The sequence below is a fragment of the Molossus molossus genome, unplaced genomic scaffold (genome assembly GCF_014108415.1).
Source record: "Molossus molossus isolate mMolMol1 unplaced genomic scaffold, mMolMol1.p scaffold_m16_p_13, whole genome shotgun sequence".
Classification (NCBI taxonomy): domain Eukaryota; kingdom Metazoa; phylum Chordata; class Mammalia; order Chiroptera; family Molossidae; genus Molossus; species Molossus molossus.
Window position 1 is genome coordinate 74,151,078 of NW_023425348.1, and position 24,544 is coordinate 74,175,621.

At 40.6% G+C, this 24,544-nt stretch overlaps 1 protein-coding gene across 1 annotated transcript in view; it reads left to right on the forward strand.

Annotated features, from left to right (window-relative positions):
• The window catches only part of TRIM44 (tripartite motif containing 44), a 123,587-nt gene that overhangs the window by 55,353 nt on the left and 43,690 nt on the right, over positions 1-24,544 (forward strand). The window contains exon 4 of the mRNA XM_036259417.1: positions 3,979-3,998. Coding sequence (XP_036115310.1) covers positions 3,979-3,998 — 20 coding nt within the window. The remainder of the gene's footprint in view (positions 1-3,978; positions 3,999-24,544) is intronic.

Consider the following 24,544-nt stretch of genomic DNA (forward strand, 5'->3'; position numbering starts at 1 on the left):
TTTTATTCTCATCCGAGGACATTTTTGCATTTATCTTCAGATAGGGCAGGAGGGAGAGAGGGAGGAAGAGAGAAAGAGAGAAACATCAATGTGAGAGAGACACATCGACTGGGTGCCATCCACACGACCCCAACTGGGGCCAGGGAGAAACTACAACTGAGGTAAGTTAGCGGGAACCAAACCTGGGACTCTCTGGACTGTGGGCTGACGCTCTAACCACTGAAAATCCGGCCAGGGCTATTTTGTCTAGTTTTGACAGAAGGGTACTGAGCTGCAGTGAAATAGTCTTAGAAAAAGTTGGTTCCGATGGGTAAATCATTAAAAATGATACACATACTCCCTAAACATTTATTTTAAACTTAAAATATATATATGTATATTTCTTTGATTTTGATTCTTTTTCTTTGAGAATACAGGTTTGCCATTTGGAGCAGAATGTCATGTTTCAGGCATAAACCACATCCACACTGCACTGTTTATAAGGTCCAATTTCAGTCTCTTTATAGTAAGAAGGATAACATTCGAAGCAAGCTGAATGTAGAATTCCAGACTTTTATACTTCTTTTTTCTAATATTTTGCATGTGTCTCATCTGCATCAAAATTGACAGAAGATTTTAAGTAACCCATGTTTATTGAATGCTTTGAAAGCATTTGGCCTAATTTTCATGGAATCAACAACTTATGAAAGCAGCAATTCTCTCGTGATCATTTTTTTGTTGTTGTTTTTAATGAAATGTGTCATCATAATTACAAGTTAACTGATATAAACAGCCTTAGGAACAAACTTGTTTGATTTTTGGTGAACATACATTTTTATTGGGGGAAGTGGCAAAGAGAGGTTGTACTGGAGTGTAGCCTACTAGCCAGAAGTATTCAGGGTATTTTATGGACAGATTGGAAAACACTGCTCAGTCTAACAAGTCATTGAAATAGAAGTTGGTGTTTAACAGACTTTCAGTTCTAATAATCTCTGAAACCAGAACTTGTAGTGGGGGTAGAAATTAATCCTAAATCCTACTTATATTTTGCCCTCCCTAACGTCCTTCCTCGACTGATCATCTCCTCTGTGCCATGTACTGTGCCAGGTGGAGTGAATAAAGAGATGAACAGCACACAGTTTCCATTCTCAAGGAGTTGAAATCCAAAGAGGGAGACACTGTAAAACACTGTCTCTGTCGGTTTTCTGCTCTAAATACTAGTCCAGGAGTGTGAGTTATATAGGTGTGAAGGACAAAGAGGATTATCCCATTCAATTTGTTAAGGAGGAAAGATTTCCAAGTGAGGCTTGATCTTAAAGGATGGATAGGAATTAGCTGGACTTGCAGGCTAGGGATGTGTGTTTTCAGATAGGGAGAATAGCATGTACATTCCTTTTACTAACAAGATTAGCAATCCTCTAAATGTCTGCTGACCTATTCACAATTGCCTTATAATTATATGTCTGCCTGCCTGCCAGCCTTCCTTTCTTCCACAGTGAAACTCACCCTGGTCCTCTCCATGCTTTGTGATTACTGTTTCTGAAAAGAACCACAAATCTATAAGCAGCAGAGATTAATGAATGTACAGCAAAATCTTGTGTCCCAGCTTCTCTGCCCTTCTCCACTCTCCCTAGAAATGTTATTAGCAATTCAGGGAAAGTAGTACAGTAGTGACCATCATTTGCTGAATACTTATAATGTATTAGACACTTGTGTAGTGTTTTACAAACATTTGTTCATGTATTTTAATACAAAAAACCCCTCTGTAAGGTAAGAATTAGGATTTCCATGTATAAATGAGGAAACTGAAACTTGGAAAAGCTCAGTAAGTTGCCAAAAGCTTCATAGTTGGAATTCATGAACCAGAATTTGAAGCTATGATTTTCTAACTCAGAAACCCTCTCTCTTAACAATTGCACCAAAATGTGCAATTATGAGGAGGACTTGCTCTAAACCATGGGAGAAAGTTTGGATACTTTTTTTCATAAGGTTCCCCAAGAAAATAATATATTAATATCCAAAGATAATTGAAAAATTACCTTGAGGTTTAATTGTTGTTATGTAACTCATTAATAAATTCAAATTATGTAATTTTTTTCCTACTAGATTATAGTTCCCATAAGACATGCCAGTTGATCAAAATGCAAAGAAAGCGACCACAAACCCCATACCCTCCTTCCACCACTCACCCCACTTTCTCTCATTAGATTATGGATGATTAGTGCCCTTAACAAAATTGGAAAGTTTGACAATGTTCTAAAAATGCCCTTCTTATCCAACCTCCAGTGTATAATCTGATTCAAATGACCTTTCTGTCTGCAACTGAACTTTATAACCTCAGTTGCACTCCCAATCCCCAAACCCCACACCATTGCCAACCCCACAGTCCCTGCCCAAGACATACACATATAACAACCCCATTCCCTAGTTCCACAGAACTCAAAATTCCTTAAACATACCCCCCCCACCCCCACCCCCAAGCTGCTGTGCCTTTACTCCTGCTAGTCCAGTGCCCTTCCAACTTCTGTCATCAGCCTAGGATAATCCTGCTTATTCTTCAAGTGCCAGTACAGGTGGTGTCTTCTCTGTGAAGCCTTCCTTCCTTTTCCAGGAGGGGCAGTGTTTCTCACTTCACTTCCACCCCTCACAGCATTCTGTTCATGTCTTTGATGGAGTCCTTAACACATGTAGTCACAGTTCATTTTCTTTCTGGTTCTGTGTCTCCTCAGTGGGAGTTACTAGAAGGTTAGATCATTATGGGTTATTTATCTTTTACCCTTAGCACCTGCATGTAGTTGCTTCTTAATGAATTATACTGATTTGTTACTGATATTGATAAAATAATTTTTATTAAGTACTTCCTATATCTTAGGCATTATGCTTGATGTTTATACATATTGTTTTATTTAATCCTCATTCTCACTCTGTGATACAGGGGCAGTTATCCTCATGTTACAAATTATAAAATTAATGTTAAGAGAGGCAAAATAATTTGACCAGGGTAACACAGCAAGCAAGTGATGGAGTCAAGGTTTGAACTCAGAGTGTCTAACTCCAGAGCTCATTCTTTTATACCAAAAGGAACAATCAGTCAAATAAAAAAGTTATCTGTGAAGTTAACAACTAGGAGGTACATTTTCTATTTAGACCAACCCTGAATGGCTAAAGGGGAGAATTTAAAAGACACCCTGTCCCCAAAATGATGAGTAAGGTCCCTTGGAAAAGACGAGAGTCATGTGAAAAATCTAGTATGGCTCATTGAAATGTTCTGTGATCACTAATAAAGCTATTATAAGATAATGCAATACTTGGAAAAATAACACTCACACATTGTTTTTGCAGAGTGATCAAGAAAAACAGAAAAGCCACTGTTTGACTGAGAATGATCTGGATCATCCAGTGCCAGAACTACCCTTTTACAGAGAAGACCAAGGTCCAGATTAATTAATTAGCTTGCCCAAGGGCACATTGCTAATAAGTAACAGAACTTGGACTAGAATCCCAGTTTCCTGTGTCCCAGTTCAGAACCCTTTCTACCACAGTGTGCTATATATTAGAGTTGCTGTGTTTCTCTTTGGAGAAAAAAAAAAAAAAAAAAGCTAGACAAAGGCAGAAATGAATCTTTGAGGGAAACAGCTTGATACTTTGGGAGCTGGTCAGCTTTGGCCTAAGACCTGCTGCTATTTTGGGTTCTCGGTTTGCTCAGAACTAAATACTGCCAACCATACAAATAAAATGGCAAAGCTATTATTTAGGCCTCCTAGGTCTGTGCATTCATGTCTCTGCTTGCAAGGACAAATGATCAGTACATCTTTGTTGGGCAGCTTGAACATAAGATTATATTAGCCCTTATCTTAGCCCTTAGACATCTACTGGTTTTTCTTTGTTACAATAAATGCACAAGCCTTGCTTTCAAGTTGGGAAAAGAGAAGGAAAAGAAGACTAAATTGGTCTCTACCAATGTTGATTTCTAATGCTGTTTCTTTCTCTTTCTTTCAGGGTGACGAGGAAGGACCCAGGTAAGATCACATTATTGCTGCTTGTCTATTCTCAGCATTGAAGTAGAGTGACATTGTGGCCTTTTAATTCCCCATGAAATATGGACAGTCAAGAAGCAGCACAGAAAAGGGATTTCCATCCTAAGCCAGAGCTTTGATCTTATTTTGTAAGATTCCCATCTTCCTCCCCATCTATGCCATTTCCTGCCTGTAACCTTCAGATAAAGGTAGACTTTAAAGTATGTAATGAGAATAACATTGCTTTATTCTTTAGCACATTCAGAATATCTGTTAAGAAGAATAGTAATTAGGCTCTCAGGTGGACTCACTAGATAAACTTCTGCATTATTCTTTCTTGATTGGAATCGGGGAGCTTTTTTTTTAATGGGCCCTGGATCCAATATTATTTATTTCTGACCTGTGATATCTTTGTGTTCAACTCAAGACACCTATACAATGAATCCTAGATCATAAGTATTAAAAAAATGTGTTTAGGAAAAATGCTCCTTTGTGCTTCTGTATCACCAAATGAAATTTATTTTATTTCTTTTTCTTTATTGATTTTTAGAGAGAGAGATAGAAACATTGATGAAAGAGAACATCAATTGGCCGCCTCCTGCATGCTCCTCACTGGGGATTTGGCCCACAGCCTGGGCATGTACCCTGACTGGGAATCGAACTGGTGACCTTTGGAGAATGGGTCAATGTTCAACCTCTGAGCAACACTAGTCAGACTTATCACATGAAATTTAAAAGTGCATTTCAGCCCTGGCCAGTTTGGCTCAGCAGTTAGAGCGCCAGCCTTTGGACCAGAGAGTTGTGGGTTCAGTTCCCACTGTGGGCATGTACTTCGGTTGCGGTTCATCCCCTGCCCCGGTTGGGTTCATGTGGGTGGCAACCAGTTAATGTGTCCCTCTCACATCGATGTTTCTCTCTCTTCTCCCTCTCTCCCTCCTGCTCTATCTGAAGATAAATGCAAAAATGTGCTCGGGTGAGGATAAAAAAAAAAAGAAAGAAGGTGCATTTCATTTTGGCCTTAGCCTTGCAGTGCACCTGGATTTTGATTTACTTACCTTTCCTGTCATTCTGCCCAGGTAGTGAGCACAGGCTCCAGCAAATGCTGCAGCTGTGCCATCAACACAACTGAGAGGCATTTGTACAAAGTAAAGTACAATGTCCACGTGGGTCCCTTCTGTCACATAGTATCAAGGACTGCTAAGGCTGAGAGGTATTGGAAAGGTCATCCAAGCCACTGCTATTTAGAACTTTAGTTACAACAGAAACACCCTTTTTTCCAAATGGGCTTTAAGTAGAACCCCAGTGTAAAAAACAATTTTCCTCTGGTTAAAGTCGGAGGCCACATCTGCTGGTAAACCTCCTTTTCATTACAATAGACCACGAGGGACTTCTGCAGAAACATAGGTTTCCTCAGAACTCAGTTTGAAAATCACTAATCTAGTTTAGGTTTCTCATTGAAAGAAGCTAAATGAATTGTCCAAGGTTGTTTTGCTGTGAAGCCAAGATTCAGCCCTTCTTTGGTTTTATTTGAAAACCTACAAATACAGTCCTTTTTTCTTTCTCTTGTCCCACATCCTGAGCCTCTTTCTTAATGCCAAATGTTATCCTCACATCTGTATCTCCTGGTGTTTACCTCCCTTGGGAACTGTGGTTCTCAGCCTGGATCTAGCTCTTTGTCTACCGTGGTAAAGCCACGGGTGCCCTGCTTTAAGCTTACAGAGCCTCAGGGGATCCCTTCAAATTTTATCCAGCCATTCTCAGGAACAGGCCTTCCCTCCCTCCCTCCCTTCTTGCCTTCCTTTGTTTTTTTCCCTTTCTCTCTTCCTCCCTTTCTTTTCTTATGATCCTACTATATGTGAGGCACTGTGCTATATACTGGGTATATAATGGTAGCTAAAACAGACATGGTCCCTGACCTTGTGGGAGAGATGAGCATATAACCAGGCACTGATGCAGTGCGGCAAGTGCTATGACAAGGGAAGTTTATGGCTACTTTAAGAAGGGCTCTAAGTCAGTCATGGAAGATAAGGGGATGCTTGCCAGAAAAGTTATATATAAACAGAGGCCTAAAAAATGAGGAAGCAGACACGAGGAGCAGGGGTAAGGGTTGTTCTAGGGAACAACTTTTTTAAAAGCTCTAAATAAGAGAACAGTAGAGGGAAGAAAGCAGAATCTAGATCATTTAGTGCCTTATAGGCCTCTTTAAGGTATTTGAGCCCTGTCCTGCAGATAGTGGGAAGACATTCAGGAATTTTTTTTTCTTTATTGATTTTAGAGAGAGAGGAAGGGAGAGGGAGATAGAATGATCAATGAGAGAGAACATCAATTGGCCACCTTCTGCTTGGCCCACAATCTGGGCATGTGCCCTGACCGGTGATCGAACTGGTGACCTTTTGGTGCATGGGTCATCACTGAACCACTGAGCCACACTGGCCAGGCAACATTCAGGAATTTTAAACACTAGAGTTTAGAAGACTAGCTAGATTACGCTAGCGATGATAAAAGCCTAAATAAACAACTTCTGTAGCTATTGACTAAGTTTTCACCATTTTGCATAGACCTTTTGTTTAGACACACTGTTTATTTATTTATTTATTTATTTATTTATTTTTTAATCCTCACCCAAGGACATTTTTCCATTTTTTGTTCAGATAGAGTGGGAAGGAGGGAGAGGGAGAGAGAGAGAGAGAAACATCGATGTGAAAGGGACACATCGAGTGGCTGCCACCCGCATGACCAACCAGGGCAGGGACAAACTGCAACTGAGGTACGTGCCCTTAGTGGGAACCAAACCCGGGTCTCTCTGGACCGCAGGCTGACGTTCTATCCACTGAGCCAAACCAGCCAGGGCTAAACACACTGTTTAAATTATTTCATAGGCACTCCACCTCGTCTCACAAAACTTAGCTCTAGCTCCTTAAAATCCAGGCCAAGCAGAGCCTTAGACCTTTTTCCCACAGAAAGAGAGTTCAAATAAGACTGATATAAAGAAGACACCTTAGAGATGTAATGTGCAGGCTCCACAGGGTAGAAATGGCATTTCTGTCTTGGGAGAGCCTGATTAGGATAAAACTCTCATCTGTCTTTATGGTCACATGCCAGAGTCTCGTTGATTAGAAGACTACAGGGACCTTATGAAGAGATTAACTCCTTATGAAGATATTATTCAGTGAGAGAGATGGACTTTAGAATTTAATTGCTAATACCCTTGTGTCATTTTGAGAAGATAATGGTAAAGCATAGAGTTTCTTTACTAGCAACCGTGATGTCGAGCTATTTCCCTCGAGCCAGGCTGCCATGATGTCAGTAGGGATTCTGTTAAACTAGAACTTGAAAAAAAAACCTATTTTGGTAAAATGAATACTTGAAAAGTGTGTTCCATTTTGGCATAAAGAGGAGTCAGATTTTCTTTTTAACCTTTAAATTCATGCTTGTTGTTTCCATTCAGTTTGCTTGTGTTGAATTTCCATTTGGCTCAGTTTATTCCAATTAACACTTCAGGGCAGATTGCCTTTGATCAGAAAGTTCTTTTATTTATGATAGACACTTTACCATCTCAATAAGCCAAACAGAGTTTTGTTCCTGAGGCTTATATATTGCTGACAGCATTAAGTGAGTGTTTGATGTAGTATAAGGGAGATAGGAAGGCACACAGTGTAGGTGTGTGTGCACAGGAGATGGAAGAGAAGTTAATCTGGAGAGCCTGAGTTCAGGTCTCCTTTGCTAGCATTCCAGTCACTTCCCCACAGTCTGCACAGAAGTTCAGGGAGATTTGGATTTCAGCTACTATCCACGGTGGCAGGAACAAAGAAGAATTCTGCCCTATTGAAATGTATTGGTCTATAATAGATCTATGCCCTTTTTTTTCTTTTTACCAGCTGGAGTCTCCCTGCCTTCTTTCCTCGTTTCAGTTTTGACTTCTCAAGCTGTTTGACATGAGGTGGCCAAGTATTTGTACTTTGGGTCATATCTTTTTCTTGCCCTGTATTTTATTGTGTAGTGGACCTGGTAATTAACAACGGTAATAATCATAACTACTATTTATTGAAGGTTTATCTTGTATAGTGCTTTACATGTATTTTCATTTAATCCTTACATAAAGCTTTTATGTGGTCATTCTCTTACTTGTGAAACGAGGAAATTAATGCTCAGAAACATTAGCTTGCCCTGGATCACACAGATAGTAAAGTGGCAGAGCTAGGACTTTAGTCTGACTTCAGGGCTTGTGCCCTCGACCACCATTCAGACTATTCCCAAGAAGCTAGCACATGTCTCTCTATGAAACTGCATGAAAGCCAAGAGGATTCACACACAATCCTCAGAGGGTCAATTTGGTCTTGTTCCTCTATCTTGGTAGTTCTTACTTGCTTTGACATTGCATTGCTATGGCCTCTGTTTTCTGTAAGCTGCTTCTCCTTTCCTTAGCCTCTGTCATTATAAAGGGATATTTCTTTATTTGATCTTCACACAGTCTCCTCGGAGGGTCAGCAGCAAACGAGGTGCTTGTCGATTTCCTGAGGAGCGGCCAAGCAAGCCTTCCTTTGGCCCCACAGAATAGCTTGTCTGTTGCCCTTCCATGTTATAGTAGTTTACTCTTCAAATCCAGGATACAGTCATATTAATGGCAAGGGTTCTTGGAGAGCATGGAGGAGCAAAAGTCCTTATATGTAGAACATGGATATTAATCACTGACAAGTCGTCTTTTAAGAGGGCATCTTTGAAACCCATAGAGATTCTTTTTTTTTTCTCCAAGCAAAAAAAAGTAATTTACACTTTGGGTAGCAATTTTCTGTCTTCTCTATGCTATAATTGGAGATCTTGTGTTCTCTCCCTCAGAGATTGGCTCCATCTCTACTCCTGCAGGGAGCCTGCTGAGAAGTAATATATATTCCAAGAGAGGGGGTGGCAATAGGATCGGCTGCATAGAAAGCTGTCATGTAGTGGGAGGAAGTCAGAGGAAAGGACCCTTCAACTCCTGTGCTCAGAGGAGAAAGGAACAAGATCAATATTAAAGTTTGATTTGCTGGTGAGATTTTCTGTGATTTTTTTTTTTTTTTTTTTTTTAACTATGAGGAAAATGGCTTTTTAATAGTGACAGCTATCCTTGGGACTTCTGTAGAATTTTTCATCTTCAGAGCTGGCTCTTAATTCAGGCAGAAACCTCCTGCTGAGTTCAGTGAGGCTCTGACCCATACTGATTCTGTGATCAAACAGGCAGCAAGTTCTAGAGGAGGGGGGCTCACAAAGGTTCTGCAGACCTACCTTCTAGTCTTGGTGTGCCTGCAACTGACTGTGACCTTGGGCAAATCATTCAGACTCTTTACTTCTTTGTAGTCTGTTTTTATTTCCCTATGAACACTAGTCTTTCCCCCTCCCTGCTTCCCACCTAGTTTTGGGGGATATAGTCGTGTGGAGGAATATAGTCTTACACCAAATATAGAGTAGAAAAAAATCTTATAGATTCTGTAACTTGGTAGATTTTTTAAGTCTTCTTAATTAAAAAAAAAAAAAGGTTTGAGGCTATATAATAGGTACTCTTTTTCTCCTCTAAATTAATAACCATATATTCTTAGATATGGCATTCCTCTTCCAAAAGACTTAGTTTGTAGAGCTAAGAGGGGACTGAGTTAATGATACACTTAGGTTTCTTTTGTCCTCTGATTGCAAATTCGTGGTTTGGTTTTTACATTATCTTCATTTCAGAAGACCTAGCTGGAAGCCAAAGAAAATGGCTTTGATACTTGAGACATGGAATGGAACTGTCAGCACTGCTTAATATACAGAAGTGGAGTTCCACATCTTAGTTGCCCTTCAGCATAGTCTCTTAACTGTCACTTTTCCCTGGTAGGGAGCCTGAGCTGACTTTGTTTTCCACTGCTGATGTGGATTGTTTATCTCTTATTCACCCAAATGAAGGATGAAACCATGCTATGCATTGTGTTGCCTAGCTGTAATAAAAGCAAGCCTCCTCGCTAAAGTAATTGATTTTCAGATATTTGCCTGTGAGAATCACAACTTTATTTTATTTTGTGTTAGTATATAACTAGAGAATCCATTCACAGCTGGAAAAGTCAGCCAAGGTGCCTCTAGCTTATTCCATTTGCCTCACGCTGGAAATGCTGGCTAGGAGCAGCCTGTATTATAACATACATCTGCCTGCCTTTTCTAATTTCATAATGCTAAGAAAAAGGGCCTAGTAGGAAGGGGCCTGGATATCACTTTGCATGCTGTAGTTTTACTCTAACCAACTTTTGTTTGCCATCCAATACAGTAGTTGTCAAGTTTGGCAGGCTAACCTTGTTTATGTCTTTGGCCTCAGAGCTTATCAGGATAATACTCACTTCTAGGAGCTCTGTTCTTTCATGTGTTTAAGCAGGAAAGATTGCAAAGGAATTCTTTCATTCATTTGCTTACAAACATTTTCAACTGCCAACTGCATTGTCAGTCTCCATGCTAGGTCTCCAGGATATGAAGATAGTAAAGACGTTGTTCTTAGAGAGGAAAAAATGGCGGCGGAGTGAATGGAAGCTACACAGACCATCTTCCAGGACCAAACTGGAATTACAACGAAAATAAAGACAAATCGTCAGGAAGGGGCAACCGAAAGGCAGCTTGGAGGACCACATAACCAGGGACACTGACTCAATCCTGGTAGGCTTGCAAGGACGCAAGAGGGGGCCGGGAGCCCACGGTCCGCAGCAGCCTGGGCTGGGACCAGCGGACTTGGCTGGGACCAGGGAACTCGGCTGGAAGCTGCGCCCTCGGCTGGGTTCTGTGACCTCGGCTGGGTCCTGCAGCCGCCTCAGCTGGGTGCTACACCCTCGGCTGGGTCCTGCAACCTCGGCTGGGTGCTACACCATCGGGCTGGTGCCACAACCTCGGCCGCCCTTAGCTGGAAGGAGCGCCCTCGGGTTAAAGTCCCAGGCGGCTCCAAGACGCAGAGCCCGGACAGAGGCTAAATTGGCAGCAGCCACTCACCTTGGGCTTCGGCAGAGGGAAGGCAGAGGACTGGAACTGTGTGGGGACACTCGGGATTGGAGGGTGCTCAGAGCTTTTGCTGAGTGCAGCTACGCAGGACTGTGGTCATCTTATTCCTTCCCATGGCCCAGGGGAGAGGCGGAGGCCCATCCCTCGGAGATTCAACCCCACCCGGTGGCCATTGAAATGCTAATTGAGGCCCATTAACAACCAGCATCTGCCCCACCCTCAGGAAATCCTCTTACACTGAGCACCTGAGGGAGTTTTCAGTCAACTCAGAAACCAAGGTTCTTCAGGTGACTGCTACTAATAGCCTCCAGGCAAAAACGCTAGAGAATAACTACTATTCCCTGGGCTAGCAACTCTAACCAGGCAAGTTAAGACTTGACAGTGGTGTTTAAAGCTGGTCGTCCCTGGCTCATCCAAACCCAGGAGAGGGAGCCACAAACAGCAGAACACCAACACCCACTGGGAAAATTTGGCAAACTCCAAAGCCCACTGTGATAGCCAAAATGGTGAAACACAGAAACAAAAGCCAAATGAAAGAACAAGAGACCTCTACTGAAGATGAGATAAATGAGGTGCAGTTAAGCAAGTTAACAGAACTAGAATTCAGAGCCATGATCTTGAGGAAGCTCAACAGCATGTATAAGAACATGAGCACCATGAGTAAAGACATAGAAATGTTGAAAATCAAACAGTTGGAAATTAAAAACCACCAGGAAAAAGTGAAGAATGACATATCAGAAATAAAAAATACATTGGAAGGTCTAAAAAGCAGAGTAGAGGAAGCTGAGGACCGGATCAGTGAATTAGAAGACAGGGTAGAAAAAATCAACCAATCAGAAAACCAAAAGGAAAAAACAATTAAAAAACAGGAAGACAGCTTAACAGAACTGTGGGACAACTGGACATGTAATAATATTCGCATCATAGGAGTCGCCAAAGAAGAAGAAAATGAGCAAGGGTTAGAGAATATATTCAAAGAAATAGTGACAGAAAACTTCCCTAATTTGGTGAAGGAAGAAGGCATTCAAGTTCAAGAAGCACAGAGAGCCCAAGTAAGAAGAACTCAAACAGGCCCACACCAAGACACATCAAACTGCCAAAAAGTAAAGACAAAGAGAGAATCCTAAAGGCAGCAAGAGATAAGCAACAGGTTACCTACAAAGGAACCTCCATAAGGCTCTCAGCTGACTTCTCACAAGAAACACTACAGGCCAGAAGGGAATGGCATGAAGTAATCAAGGTCATGAAAAACAAGGATCTTAATCCAAGACTACTCTACCCAGCAAGGCTATCATTCAAAATAGAAGGTCAAATAAAAAGCTTCCCAGACAAAAAAAAAGGCTAAGGGAATACATTAACACCAAACCAGCACTGCAAGAAATGTTAGAAGGACTGCTGTAATTAGCAGGAGAAATGGGAAGAAAAATATAACTAAACTAAACAAAAATGGCAATAAATAAGTACATATCAATAATCACCTTAAATGTAAATGGATTGAATGCTCCCATAAAAAGATACAGAGTAGCTGATTGGATAAGAAAGCATGACTCATCTATATGTTGTTTACAAGGGACCCATCTCACACCACAAGACTCACATAGGTTGAAAGTGAAGGGATGGAAAAAAATCTTCCAAGCAAACAGAAAGGAAAAAAAGCTGGGGTAGCAATACTCATATCTGATAAAAATAGATTGCAAAATGAAGGCTATAACTAGAGACAAAGAAGGCCACTGCATAATATTGAAAGGATCTATCCAACAGGAAGATATAACCTTGATAAATATATATGCACCCAATATAGGAGCACCAAAATATATTTAAAATCTTCTGGAGGACTTCAAAGGAAAAATCGATAGCAATACAATCATAGCAGGGGACTTCAACACCCCATTGACATCACTGGATAGATCCTCTAGACAAAAAATTAGGAAGGAAACAGAGACGCTAAATGAAGCACTAGACCAAATGGATTTAATAGATATCTACACAGTATTACACCCCAAAACTACAGAATTCACATTCTTCTCAAGTGCACCTGGGACATTGTCAAAGACAGACCACATGTTCGGGCACAAACTAAGTCTCTACAAGTTCAAGAAGACTGAAATCATATCAAGCATCTTCTCAGATCACAATGGCATAAAACTAGAAATCAATTGCAACAAAAACATGCAAAGACATTTGAACACATGGAAGCTAAATAGCATGTTATTAAACAATGAATGGGTTACTGAGGAGATCAAGGAAGAAATTAAAAACTTCCTGGAAACCAATGAAAATGAAGACACACAACACAAAATCTATGGGATGCAGCAAAAGCAGCTCTGAGAGGGAAGTTCGTAGCACTACAGGCCTACATCAAAAAACAAGAAAAATCTCTAATAGACTATTTAACCTCACAACTTAAAGAACTAGAGAGCAAACAAAAAGCAAGTAGAAGGAAGAAAATAGTAAAGATCAGAGCAGAAATAAATGACATAGAGACCAAAAAAATAACTCAAAGGACCAATGAAACAAAGAGCTGGTTTTTCAAAAAGATAAACAAGATTGATGGACCCTTAGCTAGACTCACCAAGAAACAAAGAGAGAGAACCCAAATACACGAAATCAGAAATGAAAGAGGAGAAGTAACAACTGACACCACAGAAGTACAAAAGATCGTTAACAACTACTATGAACAATTATATGGCAACAAATTTGACAATCTAGGTGAAATGGACACATTTCTAGAAACACATAGTTTCCCAAAACTGGACCAGGAAGAGATAGAAAACTTGAACAGACCAATAACAACAGAAGAAATTAAAGATGTAATCAAGACTCTCCCAGCAAACAAAAGCCCAGGCCCGGATGGCTTCACAGGGGAGTTTTACCGAACATTCAAAGAAGAACTAACACCCATTCTCCTCAACTATTTCAAAAAATTCAAGAAGAAGGAAGACCTCCAAGTTCGTTTTATGAAGCCAGCATAATTCTAATTCCAAAACCAGAAAAAGACACTACAAAGAAAGAAAACTACAGGCCAATATCCCTGATGAACATAGACGCCAAAATCCTGAACAAAATACTAGCAAATTGGATCCAGCAATACACCAAAAAAAATTATCCACCATGACCAAGTGGGATTCATCCCAGGGATGCAAGGCTGGTACAATATTCACAAATCAATAAATGTAATACACCACATAAATAAAATGAACAATAAAAACCACATGATCATATCAACAGATGCCGAAAAAGCAATGGACAAAATCCAGCATCCATTTCTGATAAAAACACTCAGCAATGTGGGAATAGAGGGATCATATCTCAACATAATAAAGGCCATATATGAAAGACCTACAGCCAACATCATACTCAATGGGCAAAAACTAAAAGCATTTTCCTTAAGAACAGAAAGAAGGCAAGGATGACCACTTTCGCCACTCTTATTTAACATAGTACTGGAAGTCAGCCACAGCAATCAGACAGGAAGAAAATATAAAAGTGATCCAAATTGGAAAGGAGGAAGTGAAACTGTCATTACTTGCAGATGACATGATACTATGCGTAGAAAACCCCAAAGACTCCATCAAAAATTTACTAGACTTAATAAATGAATTTGGAAAAGTAGCAGGATACAAAATTAACATCAAGAAATCGATGGCATTCTTATACACCAATGATGAACTCACAGAAAGAGAAACAATCCCATTTAACATTGCGGCAAAAAAATTAAGATACCTAGGAATAAACTTAACCAAAGAAGTAAAGGACCTATTTGCAGGAAACTACAGGACATTGAAAAAAGAAATAGAGGAAGATATAAAAAAGTGGAAGCACATACCTTGTTCATGGATTGGAAGAATTAACATCATTAAAATGTCCATGTTACCCAAAGCAATCTATAGGTTCAATGCAATCCCCATCAAAATACCAACGGCATACTTCACAGAATTAGTAAAAGTACTTCAAAAGTTCATATGGAACCAAAAAAGACCTCGAATAGCCATAGCAATGTTGAAAAAGAAGAACAAAGTTGAAGGGATCACATTACCAGATTTCAGGTTATATTACAAAGCCACTGTAATCAAAACAGCCTGGTACTGGCACAAGAACAGGCATATAGACCAATGGAACAGAAGAGAGAACCCAGAAATGGACCCAAGGCAATATGCTCAATTAATATTTGACCGGGGTGGCAAGAGCATACAGTGAAGTAAGGACAGCCTCTTTAATAAATGGTACTGGGAAAATTGGACAGCTACATGTAGAAAAATGAAACTAGACCATCAACTTACACCATACACAAGAATAAACTCAAAATGGATAAAGGACTTAAATGTGACTCATGAATCCATAAAAATCCTAGAAGAAACTGTAGGCAACAAAATTTCAAACATCATACGCAGCAGAATTTTCACTGATACATCACCTAAGGCAATAGAAACAAAGGAGAAAATGAACACATGGGACTACATCAAACTCAAAAGCTTCTGCACAGCAAAAGATACAATCATCAAAACGGAAAGGCTACCCACTGTGTGGGAGAGCATAATTGCCAATGATATATCAGATAAGGGGTCAATTTTCAATATATATAGAGTGCTCATACAATTCAACAAAAGGAAGACAAAGAACCCAATTAAAAAATGGGCAGAGGAACTAAATAGACACCTCTCCAAACAGGACATACAAATGGCTAAGAGACATATGAAGAAATGCTCAACATCACTAATCATCAGAGAGATACAAATTAAAACAACAATGAGGTATCACCTCACACCTGTCAGAGTGGCCGCCATCAACAAATCATCAAACAACAAGTGTTGGCGAGGGTGTGGCGAAAAGGGGACTCTTGTACACTGCTGGTGGGAATGCAGACTGGTGCAGCCACTATGGAAAACAATATGGTGTTACCTCAGAACATTAAAAATTGAACTTCCATTTGACCCAGTGATCTCACTTTTAGGAATATACCCTAAGAAGCCTGAAACACCAATCAGAAAGAATATATGTACCCCCATGTTTGTAGTAGCACTATTTACAATAGGTAAGATCTGGAAACAGCCCAAGTGTCCATCAGTAGATGAATGGATAAAAAAGCAGTGGTACATATACACAATGGAGTACTATGCAGCTGTAAGAAAGAAAGATCTCTTATCCTTTGAGACGACATAGAGGGACCTGGAAAGTATCATCCTAAGTGAAACAAGCCAAACTGAGAAAGACAAGTATCATATGATCTCACTTATTTGTGGAATATAATGAACATAACAGTCTGAGGAATGGGGTAGTCCCAGAGACATGGAAGTGGGGTACAGACTGACAATCCCCAGAAGAGAGGGTCGTGGGGGGAGGGAAGAGATAAACCACAGAACTTATATGCATGTATGCATGAACAGTGGACATGGGCAACAAAGCTGGGGACAGCGTAGGGAGGGAGGGGGAAGGGAGAATCAGTGGGGGGGGAGGAGAAACATCTGTAACAAAAATTAATTAATAAGAGAAAAAAAAAAAGAAAAGCAAAGAAACGAAAACTCAGACACAGACAGCAGTACAGTGGTTCCCAGCGGGAAGGAGGTCAGGGGGTAGTAAAGGGTAAAAGGGGTCAAGTGCATGGCGATGTAAGGAGATTTTCCTTTAGGCGATGGGCACAGAATGCAATATACAGAAGCTGTATCGCAGAATTGTACACTTGAGACCTATATAATTTTATTAACCAATGTCACCCAAATAAATTTCATTTAAAGAAAAAAAGACGTTGTTCTTGCATTTAAAGAATGCAGATGGGACTTCCGGTCAAGATGGTGGCGTAGGTAAACGCGGTATCGCGTCCTCCCACAACCACATCAAAGTTACAACTAAACTACAGAACAACCATCATTCAAAACCGCCTGAAATCAAGCTGAATGGAAGTCGTACAACTACGGAACTAAGGAAAAAAAAAAAAAGCGGCTACATCCAGACCGGTAGGAGGGGCGGCGGCGCGAGGGGGGGCGGCGGTGCAGCGGCGGCGGAGCGCGCAGCAGCGAGACGGGCTGGTCCCACACCCAAGCGTGGTGGATAAAAATCAGGAGGATCCCGCGGCTGGGAAGGTCCTTCCTGAGGACTGAGGGGTCCCCGTCCCACACCAGGTGTCCCATTCAGGGTTCCAGTGCCAGGAAGAGAATCCCCATCACTTCTGGCTGGAAAAACCAGCGGGAACTGAGGCTCAGGGAGGCTGAGGGGCTGGAGCCCCAGGCAGCTCCCTAAAGGGCCCGCGCACGGACTTATCGGACTCTCTCCCTCTAAGCTCGGAGGGGAGGCAGCTCAAGGGGCACCAGAGAAATACAGGGAAGAACTGAGCTGTTTGGCACTGGAGCGAGAGCTGGAGAGGGGGCTTCCTCGGGGTCAAACGTGCTGTCAGAGGCCTTTGTTCCTTTGGTGAGCCCTTCCCGGGGGCGGCAGACAAAAGCCATATCTGGGGCTCCAGCAACCTGGCTCACACTCGTAGCCCCGCCCTGCTGACTCCCTGAGGCCCCGCCCCGCCCCACACAACTTTCAAGCTGTTGCCACTTGCTTAACCATAGGATTGGCCGGTCTTGGATCCTGCTTCAGGTTTTTCCTAAATTCTTTCAAACGAGCAGCACTGGGTCTCAGCGAGCCCCATACCTCTCATTAAGTAATACACAGAAACAAACACAGGGAGGCAGCCAAAATGAGGATACAAAGAAACAGGTCCCAAATGAAAGAACAGAACAAAACCCCAATAAAAGAACTAAGCGAAAGGGAGATAAGCAACCTAACAGATACTGAGTTCAAAATACTGCTTATAAGGATGCTCAATGAACTTAGTGAGAACCTCAGTGAACTTAGGGAGGGCATCAAGAGCATAAAAAAGTACCAGTTAAAAATCATGGATACACAGTTAGAATTAAAGGAGGCATTAACTGAAATAAAGAATAATTTACACAGCTTCAGTAATAGAGTATGTAGATCCAAGGAGCAAACCATCGATTTGGAATATAAGGAAGCAAAAAATCCCCAATCAGAACAGCAAAAAGAAAAAAGAATCCAAAAAAATGAGGATAGAGTAAGGAACCTCTGGGATAACTTCAAGCGTGCCAACATTCACATCTTGGGGGTACCCGAAGGAGAAGAGAGAGAACAAGAAATCGAAAACCTGTTTGAAACAATAATGGCAGAAAACTTTCCTAACTTGGTGAAGGAAACAGACATACAAGTCCAGGAAGCACAGAGAGTCCCAAACAAGATGAACCCCAAGAGGCCCACACCAAGACACATCATCATCAAAATGCAAAAGGTTCAAGACAAAGAGAGAATATTAAAAGCAGCAAGAGAAAGGCAGCTAGTTACCTACAAGGGAGTACCCATTAGGCTGTCAGCTGATTTCTCAAAAGAAACTTTGCAGGCCAGAAGGGAGTGGCAAGAAATATTCAGAGTGATGAAAACCAAGAACCTACAACCAAAATTACTCTATCCTGCAAAGCTGTCATTTAGAATCGATGGACATACAAAAACTTTCCCAGACAAGAAAAAGTTAAAGGAGTTCATCACCACCAAACCGTTATTATATGAAATGATGAAGGGTCTTTTTGAAGAAAAAGATAAAATGTATGAACAAACAAAATGGCAATGAATACATATCTATCAACAATGGAATCTACAAACAAAATGAACAGGAAGAACAGAAACATTCTCATAGATACAGAGAACATTTTATTGGTTGCCAGTTGGGAAGGGGGTTGGGGGAATGGGTGAAAAAGGTGAAGGGATTAAGAAGCACAAACTCATTGCTAGACTGACAAACCTCAAAGGGAAAGGGGTTGGGGGGGTGGGAAGAAATAAACCAAAGAACTTATATGCATAATCAATGGACACAGACAATAGTGTGGGAAAAGGTGGGAGGGGGGCGGGAGTGGGGAGGAGGGGGCCAATGGGGGAAAAATGTAGAACATCTGTAATACATTTTACATCCAACAATAAAGATTTGAAAAAAAATATAAAGAATGCAAAGTCTAGTTTGAAAGAGAGAACTAATTAAACAGCTTTAATTTCACAATGAAGTGCAATATAATAATTATTATATGGTATAATTTTAAATGATTATAAAGAAGCATTTATTGAATGCCAACTATGTGCCAGAAGTATTTCAAACATTTACATATATCATCTCATTTATTTCTCACAACAGTCTTAGTAAGTGATTAATACATTATCTTCATATCTCATTTGAGATGAGAAAACAGTTGCAGAGAGCCTATACATACACGAGGTCATACCCCAAAAAATGTTAGAGCCAGGCTCAGATTCGTGACTCGAGAATGCGGGCTCTTAACCACTGCACTATAACGATTCTCTAAAATAGATATGTTGCATGTAGAATAGGATATAATTAACCCAGAAAGAGAATCAGAAAAGATAGCATTTGTGCTGCACTTTGATGGATGGGTAGGGGTAAGCCTTTCCAGGTGGGAAGGGTAGGAAGGCCATTCAAACAGAGAAACCAGCATGTTGATAGGCTCAGAGGAGTGAAAATGTGTATGCTGTATGTGGAATGGTGAGTACTGCCCGAGTGGACTCTGGCAGGAGATGAGGTGAAACGGTGGGTGAGTCCACCCTCTAAAGGGTCTTGTATGCCCTGTTGAAGTACCAAAACGTTTGTGCCATTTCCCATTAGACTTCACTTCTTGACTACAGCATTGTCCTGTCTATAGAAGAAATGGACAGATTTCTGAATCTTATGAGTTTCTTCCTATACTCACATCTCATGATTTTTCATGGGCAAATTGTTTGCTTTCCTTTATGCCTCAGTTTCCCCATCAAAATTAGCACATCCTATTATACTTAAATGATAAAGATGCTATGAAGCATTGAAAGTATTCTCCTTTTGGTTTCCTCTTTTAGATGGAAAAACAAGCAACTGAGATAAAGTAGTTGTAAAAAGGAACTGTTCATTTGATTTGTATCTAAGTTATACCCATATTTTGACAGCTCCTGCCTTCCTCTAACTTAAAATCTAGTTTAGAAAGTCGTTATCTGGTTCCTTCTAGATTAATGGAGAGAAGGAATACTAAAGCACCAATGTTTTCCAAGTAGATTTAAGGCTATAGATGTTTTAAAAGCTAATCAAAGAATTAAATTGATGTCACATTTGTCCCCAAGTTAGATCCAATGCTGAAGAGTCTGGCTGGAGCCTAGTTCTCTTGTTCCTTGTTTGTCTTCAGAGCCATTTTAAACTGGTACTAAGTATAATAGATTTTAGGAAGTCACCAAACTAGTCTGTATATATTTTAAGAATAAGTAAATTCTATGTCATTGCTTATATCACTCTCACCTGTGGCAGCCACAGCAAAATTGTTGTTGGGAAGGCTTTTTTATTTAAGGAGGAACCTGCTGAACTCAAGCATCTTCTTACTTCCTCCCAGTGAGAGGCATGCAAAAGGTCAATATTTTCCCAGTAGCTTCCAAGGACTGAATTTGTCTCTTTACCCAGAAACCCACATTAGGCATCTGTAACAGATGTTGGGAGCAGAAGCTGGTGAGTTTTTTTGTTTTGTTTTTTCTTTTATTTTTAAGTTGGTATGAAGTTTAGAGCCAGTGACTGCAGGGAGGTAGCCAAAGACTGAGATAAGACTGTGGTACCCTTAATGGGAAGGTGTTTGCCAAATACCAACATTCATGAACTTGTGCTTGTTTGGATGCAGCACCTACCTAAGAGTGGTTATAGGTTCATAAAATAAATACTCTCTTATCCACAAGCAAGGGTTTCAGGGAAGAAAAACAGTTCCTTACATAAACGCCCCTACTCACTACCAATTGTTCCCTGTAGGTTGCAGTGTGATTGTAAAACAGAAAAGCATTTTGTCTCCTTGGTGAGTACATGTCTCCTTTCCCTCTGGTTCCATCAATTCTATTTAAAGGAAAGTGAGATTGAGCGTGAGAAAAACAGTGCAGAGAAGGAGGAGCTTGCAGAATTTGCAGTGAAGGTAGAGAGAGAAGCGTTTCTCAGCTGCCCCTGGCTGCTAGATGCATGTTGGTCTAGATGCTTTGGGGGTAGTATTCTGTTTTATCCCTCGAACAGAGACCAGTTAAAACTGACTAAGCTGCCACCTTCGCCCTGACTTTCAGAATTGTCTAGTGTTAATAGCTAAGCAGCAATAACAGTGATGCCTGCTTATATATTGGATATTAAATAGGAGCTAGACCTACATATATTATTTCAAAGCTTTAAAATGACCCTGTGAGGTATAGTTATTTGAATCCTCTTTTTATAGATGAACAAGTTAAGCCCTGGCCAGTTTGGCTCAGCGGTTAGAGCGCCCGCCTGCGGTCCGGAGAGACCCGGGTTCGGTTCCCGCTAAGGGCATGTACCTCGGTTGCAGTTTGTCCCCGGCCCTGGTTGGTCGTGTGGGTGGCAGCCACTCGATGTGTCCCTTTCACATCGATGTTTCCCTCTCTCTCTCTCCCTCCCACTCTGTCTGTACAAAAAATGGAAATATGTCCTCAGATGAGGATTAAAAAAAAAAAAGAAGGAGAAGTTAATATTGTAAGAGTTTAAGTGATTGAGCCATGATCACACAGTTATAAAGTGACTTAACCAGGATTAGAACTCAGATCTATCAGTCTTAAAAGTATGTTCTTTCAACTGCTATGCTATGCCATGCCATGCCATGCTATACTGCCTTTCTTATGAGATGGAAGATTCATATCTTCTAACCACCTGGCTGGAACAAGTAAGGTTAATGGATAGAATTATGACAAGCCAACAGAGATTTGGCATTTTTATCAGAAAAAAATTTTTATTTTCTTTGTTGAATGCCAGCAAGCAGTTTATCTGAGAAGGAAGAGGAGGTGGAGTTTGCCAGGAAAATGCCTAAAGTGGAATGAACAGGAACTTCTCTCCCCAAACAGGTAAACATTAGTTTACTACTTGGCTTTTGTGTAGCCAGCAACTACCATCACCTCTTCTGAAAGAGATACTGTTCACCCATTGGCAAGTGCAGGCCAACTGTTGTCATGGCAACGGCAGGAAGGCAAGCAGTTTAATTTCAGAACTGATAATTAACTGGGGAGGGATTGTAGGGTGTGGGTGGGGAGAGAAATGGAGGGATGATTGTTTCAGGAAGAACAGCAATGACCAGCAAGCTGCATAGATGAAAACGCCATGCACCTATGCTCCAATCCAGCATGCCCCTAGAATCTAACGCTCATCTCCTCTGGTTAGGAATTTTTGACAAACTCAAAACGAAGGGTTGAGTCCCCAGCCAGCCTCATTAAGGAACCAAATGAGGAAAGGAATGTTACATAGGCTGTGAAAAGAAATGCAGAGGTTCAGATGAATGACTACCCTAAATGACATCACCCAGCCAGAAGCAATCCAGAAATGCTATCGAAACTGCAGGAAAAATTCATGCTTGGGGATAAAACAGGACCCACAAAGCATACCTGTTGTGAATTTCTACTTCTGCAGATAGAGTCAGGGAGAGTGGCTTAGAAAGAAAATAAAAAGATGACTTGTAGGGGTGGTGAATTTGTTTAGGTACTTGGTCATCATGGCTTTTTATCTATCAACCCCTCAGAGATTATAATAATGAAAGTTGAGCATTCCACATGGATTATCTATCTCATTTAATCCTTACAACAGCCCAGGAGGAAGGTGCTATTCTTATTCTCATATCAGATTTTATCTGATTTGTTCATTACCTTGCCCAGGGTTACAGAGCAAGTAAGTCCTGTTATCCTATTGATTTGTATTAATAAAATAGAAACCTATACTACTCACTAAGGAAGTCATGGTTCCAATCTAGAACAAAACCAGACTTAAGTAGATATAAACAGCTTACAGTAAAAAGGAAAATAACATTTTTTCTTGTAGAATAAGGTCAGCCACAAAATAAAAACTATTGAATACTGGAGAATATCCTATCATGCTTTTTCTATCCATCAGACTCACCGCTCATAGATTAACACTGTGTCCCAAGCCCTGATCATGTGAATCTGGCATAGGGAAGGTTAAAGCTTGGACAGAGAGGTGACTTGGTGACAATTACACAACACAAAGAGACTGTCCAAAACTCCTCTGATGATATATTTTAACCAAGCTTCCATGGTTCATGTATTTTTTCATGGGAAAAAAAGCCATATGCCATAGTGTATAGGAAAACGTGTGTGTGTGCGTGTGCGCGTGCGTGCAACAGAGAGAGCACGCAAGAGAGAGAGAGAGGTGGTTGAGAGAGCGGGAAGAAGATTTTACTTTCAAACAGTGAATCTCGATAGGAGGAGAAACAGCATTTATTCAGTGGTACTTTGCTCTAAGCATTGTCTTTGATTCTGGGAATACGATTTTCAACAAAACAGTCAAAGTCCAGGCCCTCAAAGAGCTTACATTCTAGAGTCTCAAGTAAGGATTGAGGAGTAGAAGTGGTATGTAATTCTAAAACACATTTTAAAGAAACCAACTAGTTCCTGTCTTAAAACCTATCATAGGAAATAAAACTTGCCCAGTCCTTCTGGCTGGTAGGAAAATAAGCAGAAGATAGAATAAAACAGAACTATAGGTTGATAATCACTACTTAAACTGTGAGCTTCCCCTCAATTTTCCAGAGGTTGACAAACTAATATGTTGATGTTGCCTGTGCAAGTGAAATAATTAACATCAAACTTTGGGATCTCAACTGACAAAATAATTATGCTGGAAAATGTAATTTTTCCTGCGTAATAGAGGTGAGATTATTTCAAGGAGATCTTATTAATGTTCTGTTCATCAACAAGAGCAGTGTAACCTTTCTCTGCAGGGTCATGATGCAAAGTCTGTTGGAACAATTCTCTATTGCTCTAAGAAAATAAATTAAGTACCGTCTAGAAGTCTAGATATAGAAATTGAAATCATTGAAGACAGAAAAACAGTGTGGCCACTCATTCTGAATTCAATGTAACCTGTCATTTCTGAAATGCAAGTTTCATTCCTTTATTCATTTATTTAACAAATTTTATCAAGTGTCTACTATGTGCCAAGCAGTGCTAGATGTTGGAGCTGTATAGTAGAAATCAAAACCAAACACAGTCCTTTTTTATTTTTTTAAAATATGTTTTTATTGATCTTTTTTAGAGAGAGAGGAAGGGAAAGAGAGAGAGAGAGAAACATGGATGTGAGAGAGAAACATCAATTGGCTGCCTCCTCCATGCCCCCTACTGGGCATCATGCCAGCAACCTGGGCTTGTGCCCTGACCCACAATCGAACTAGGACCTCTCAGTCCATGGGATGATGCTCAATCCACTGAGCCACACCGGCCAAGCCACAGTACTTGTTTCCATGGTGTTTACTATATAGCATTGTTCTCTCCTCCACATTTCAGGGGCATACATCTGTTCTGTTTGGCTCACCTCTGCAAGCTTAAAGATTCAGCAGCATACTAAAAGGATACATGTCATGTTCAGTTGTGAATAGAAATCCCCCAATGCAGGGCTTCCCAGGTATATTAGGCTGAACACTAATTATTTGAGCTGTTGATTACTCTTCTAGGGTTCCATGATCCAGTAATTTTAGCAAATGCTTATTTTCCCACTTCTCACAGTT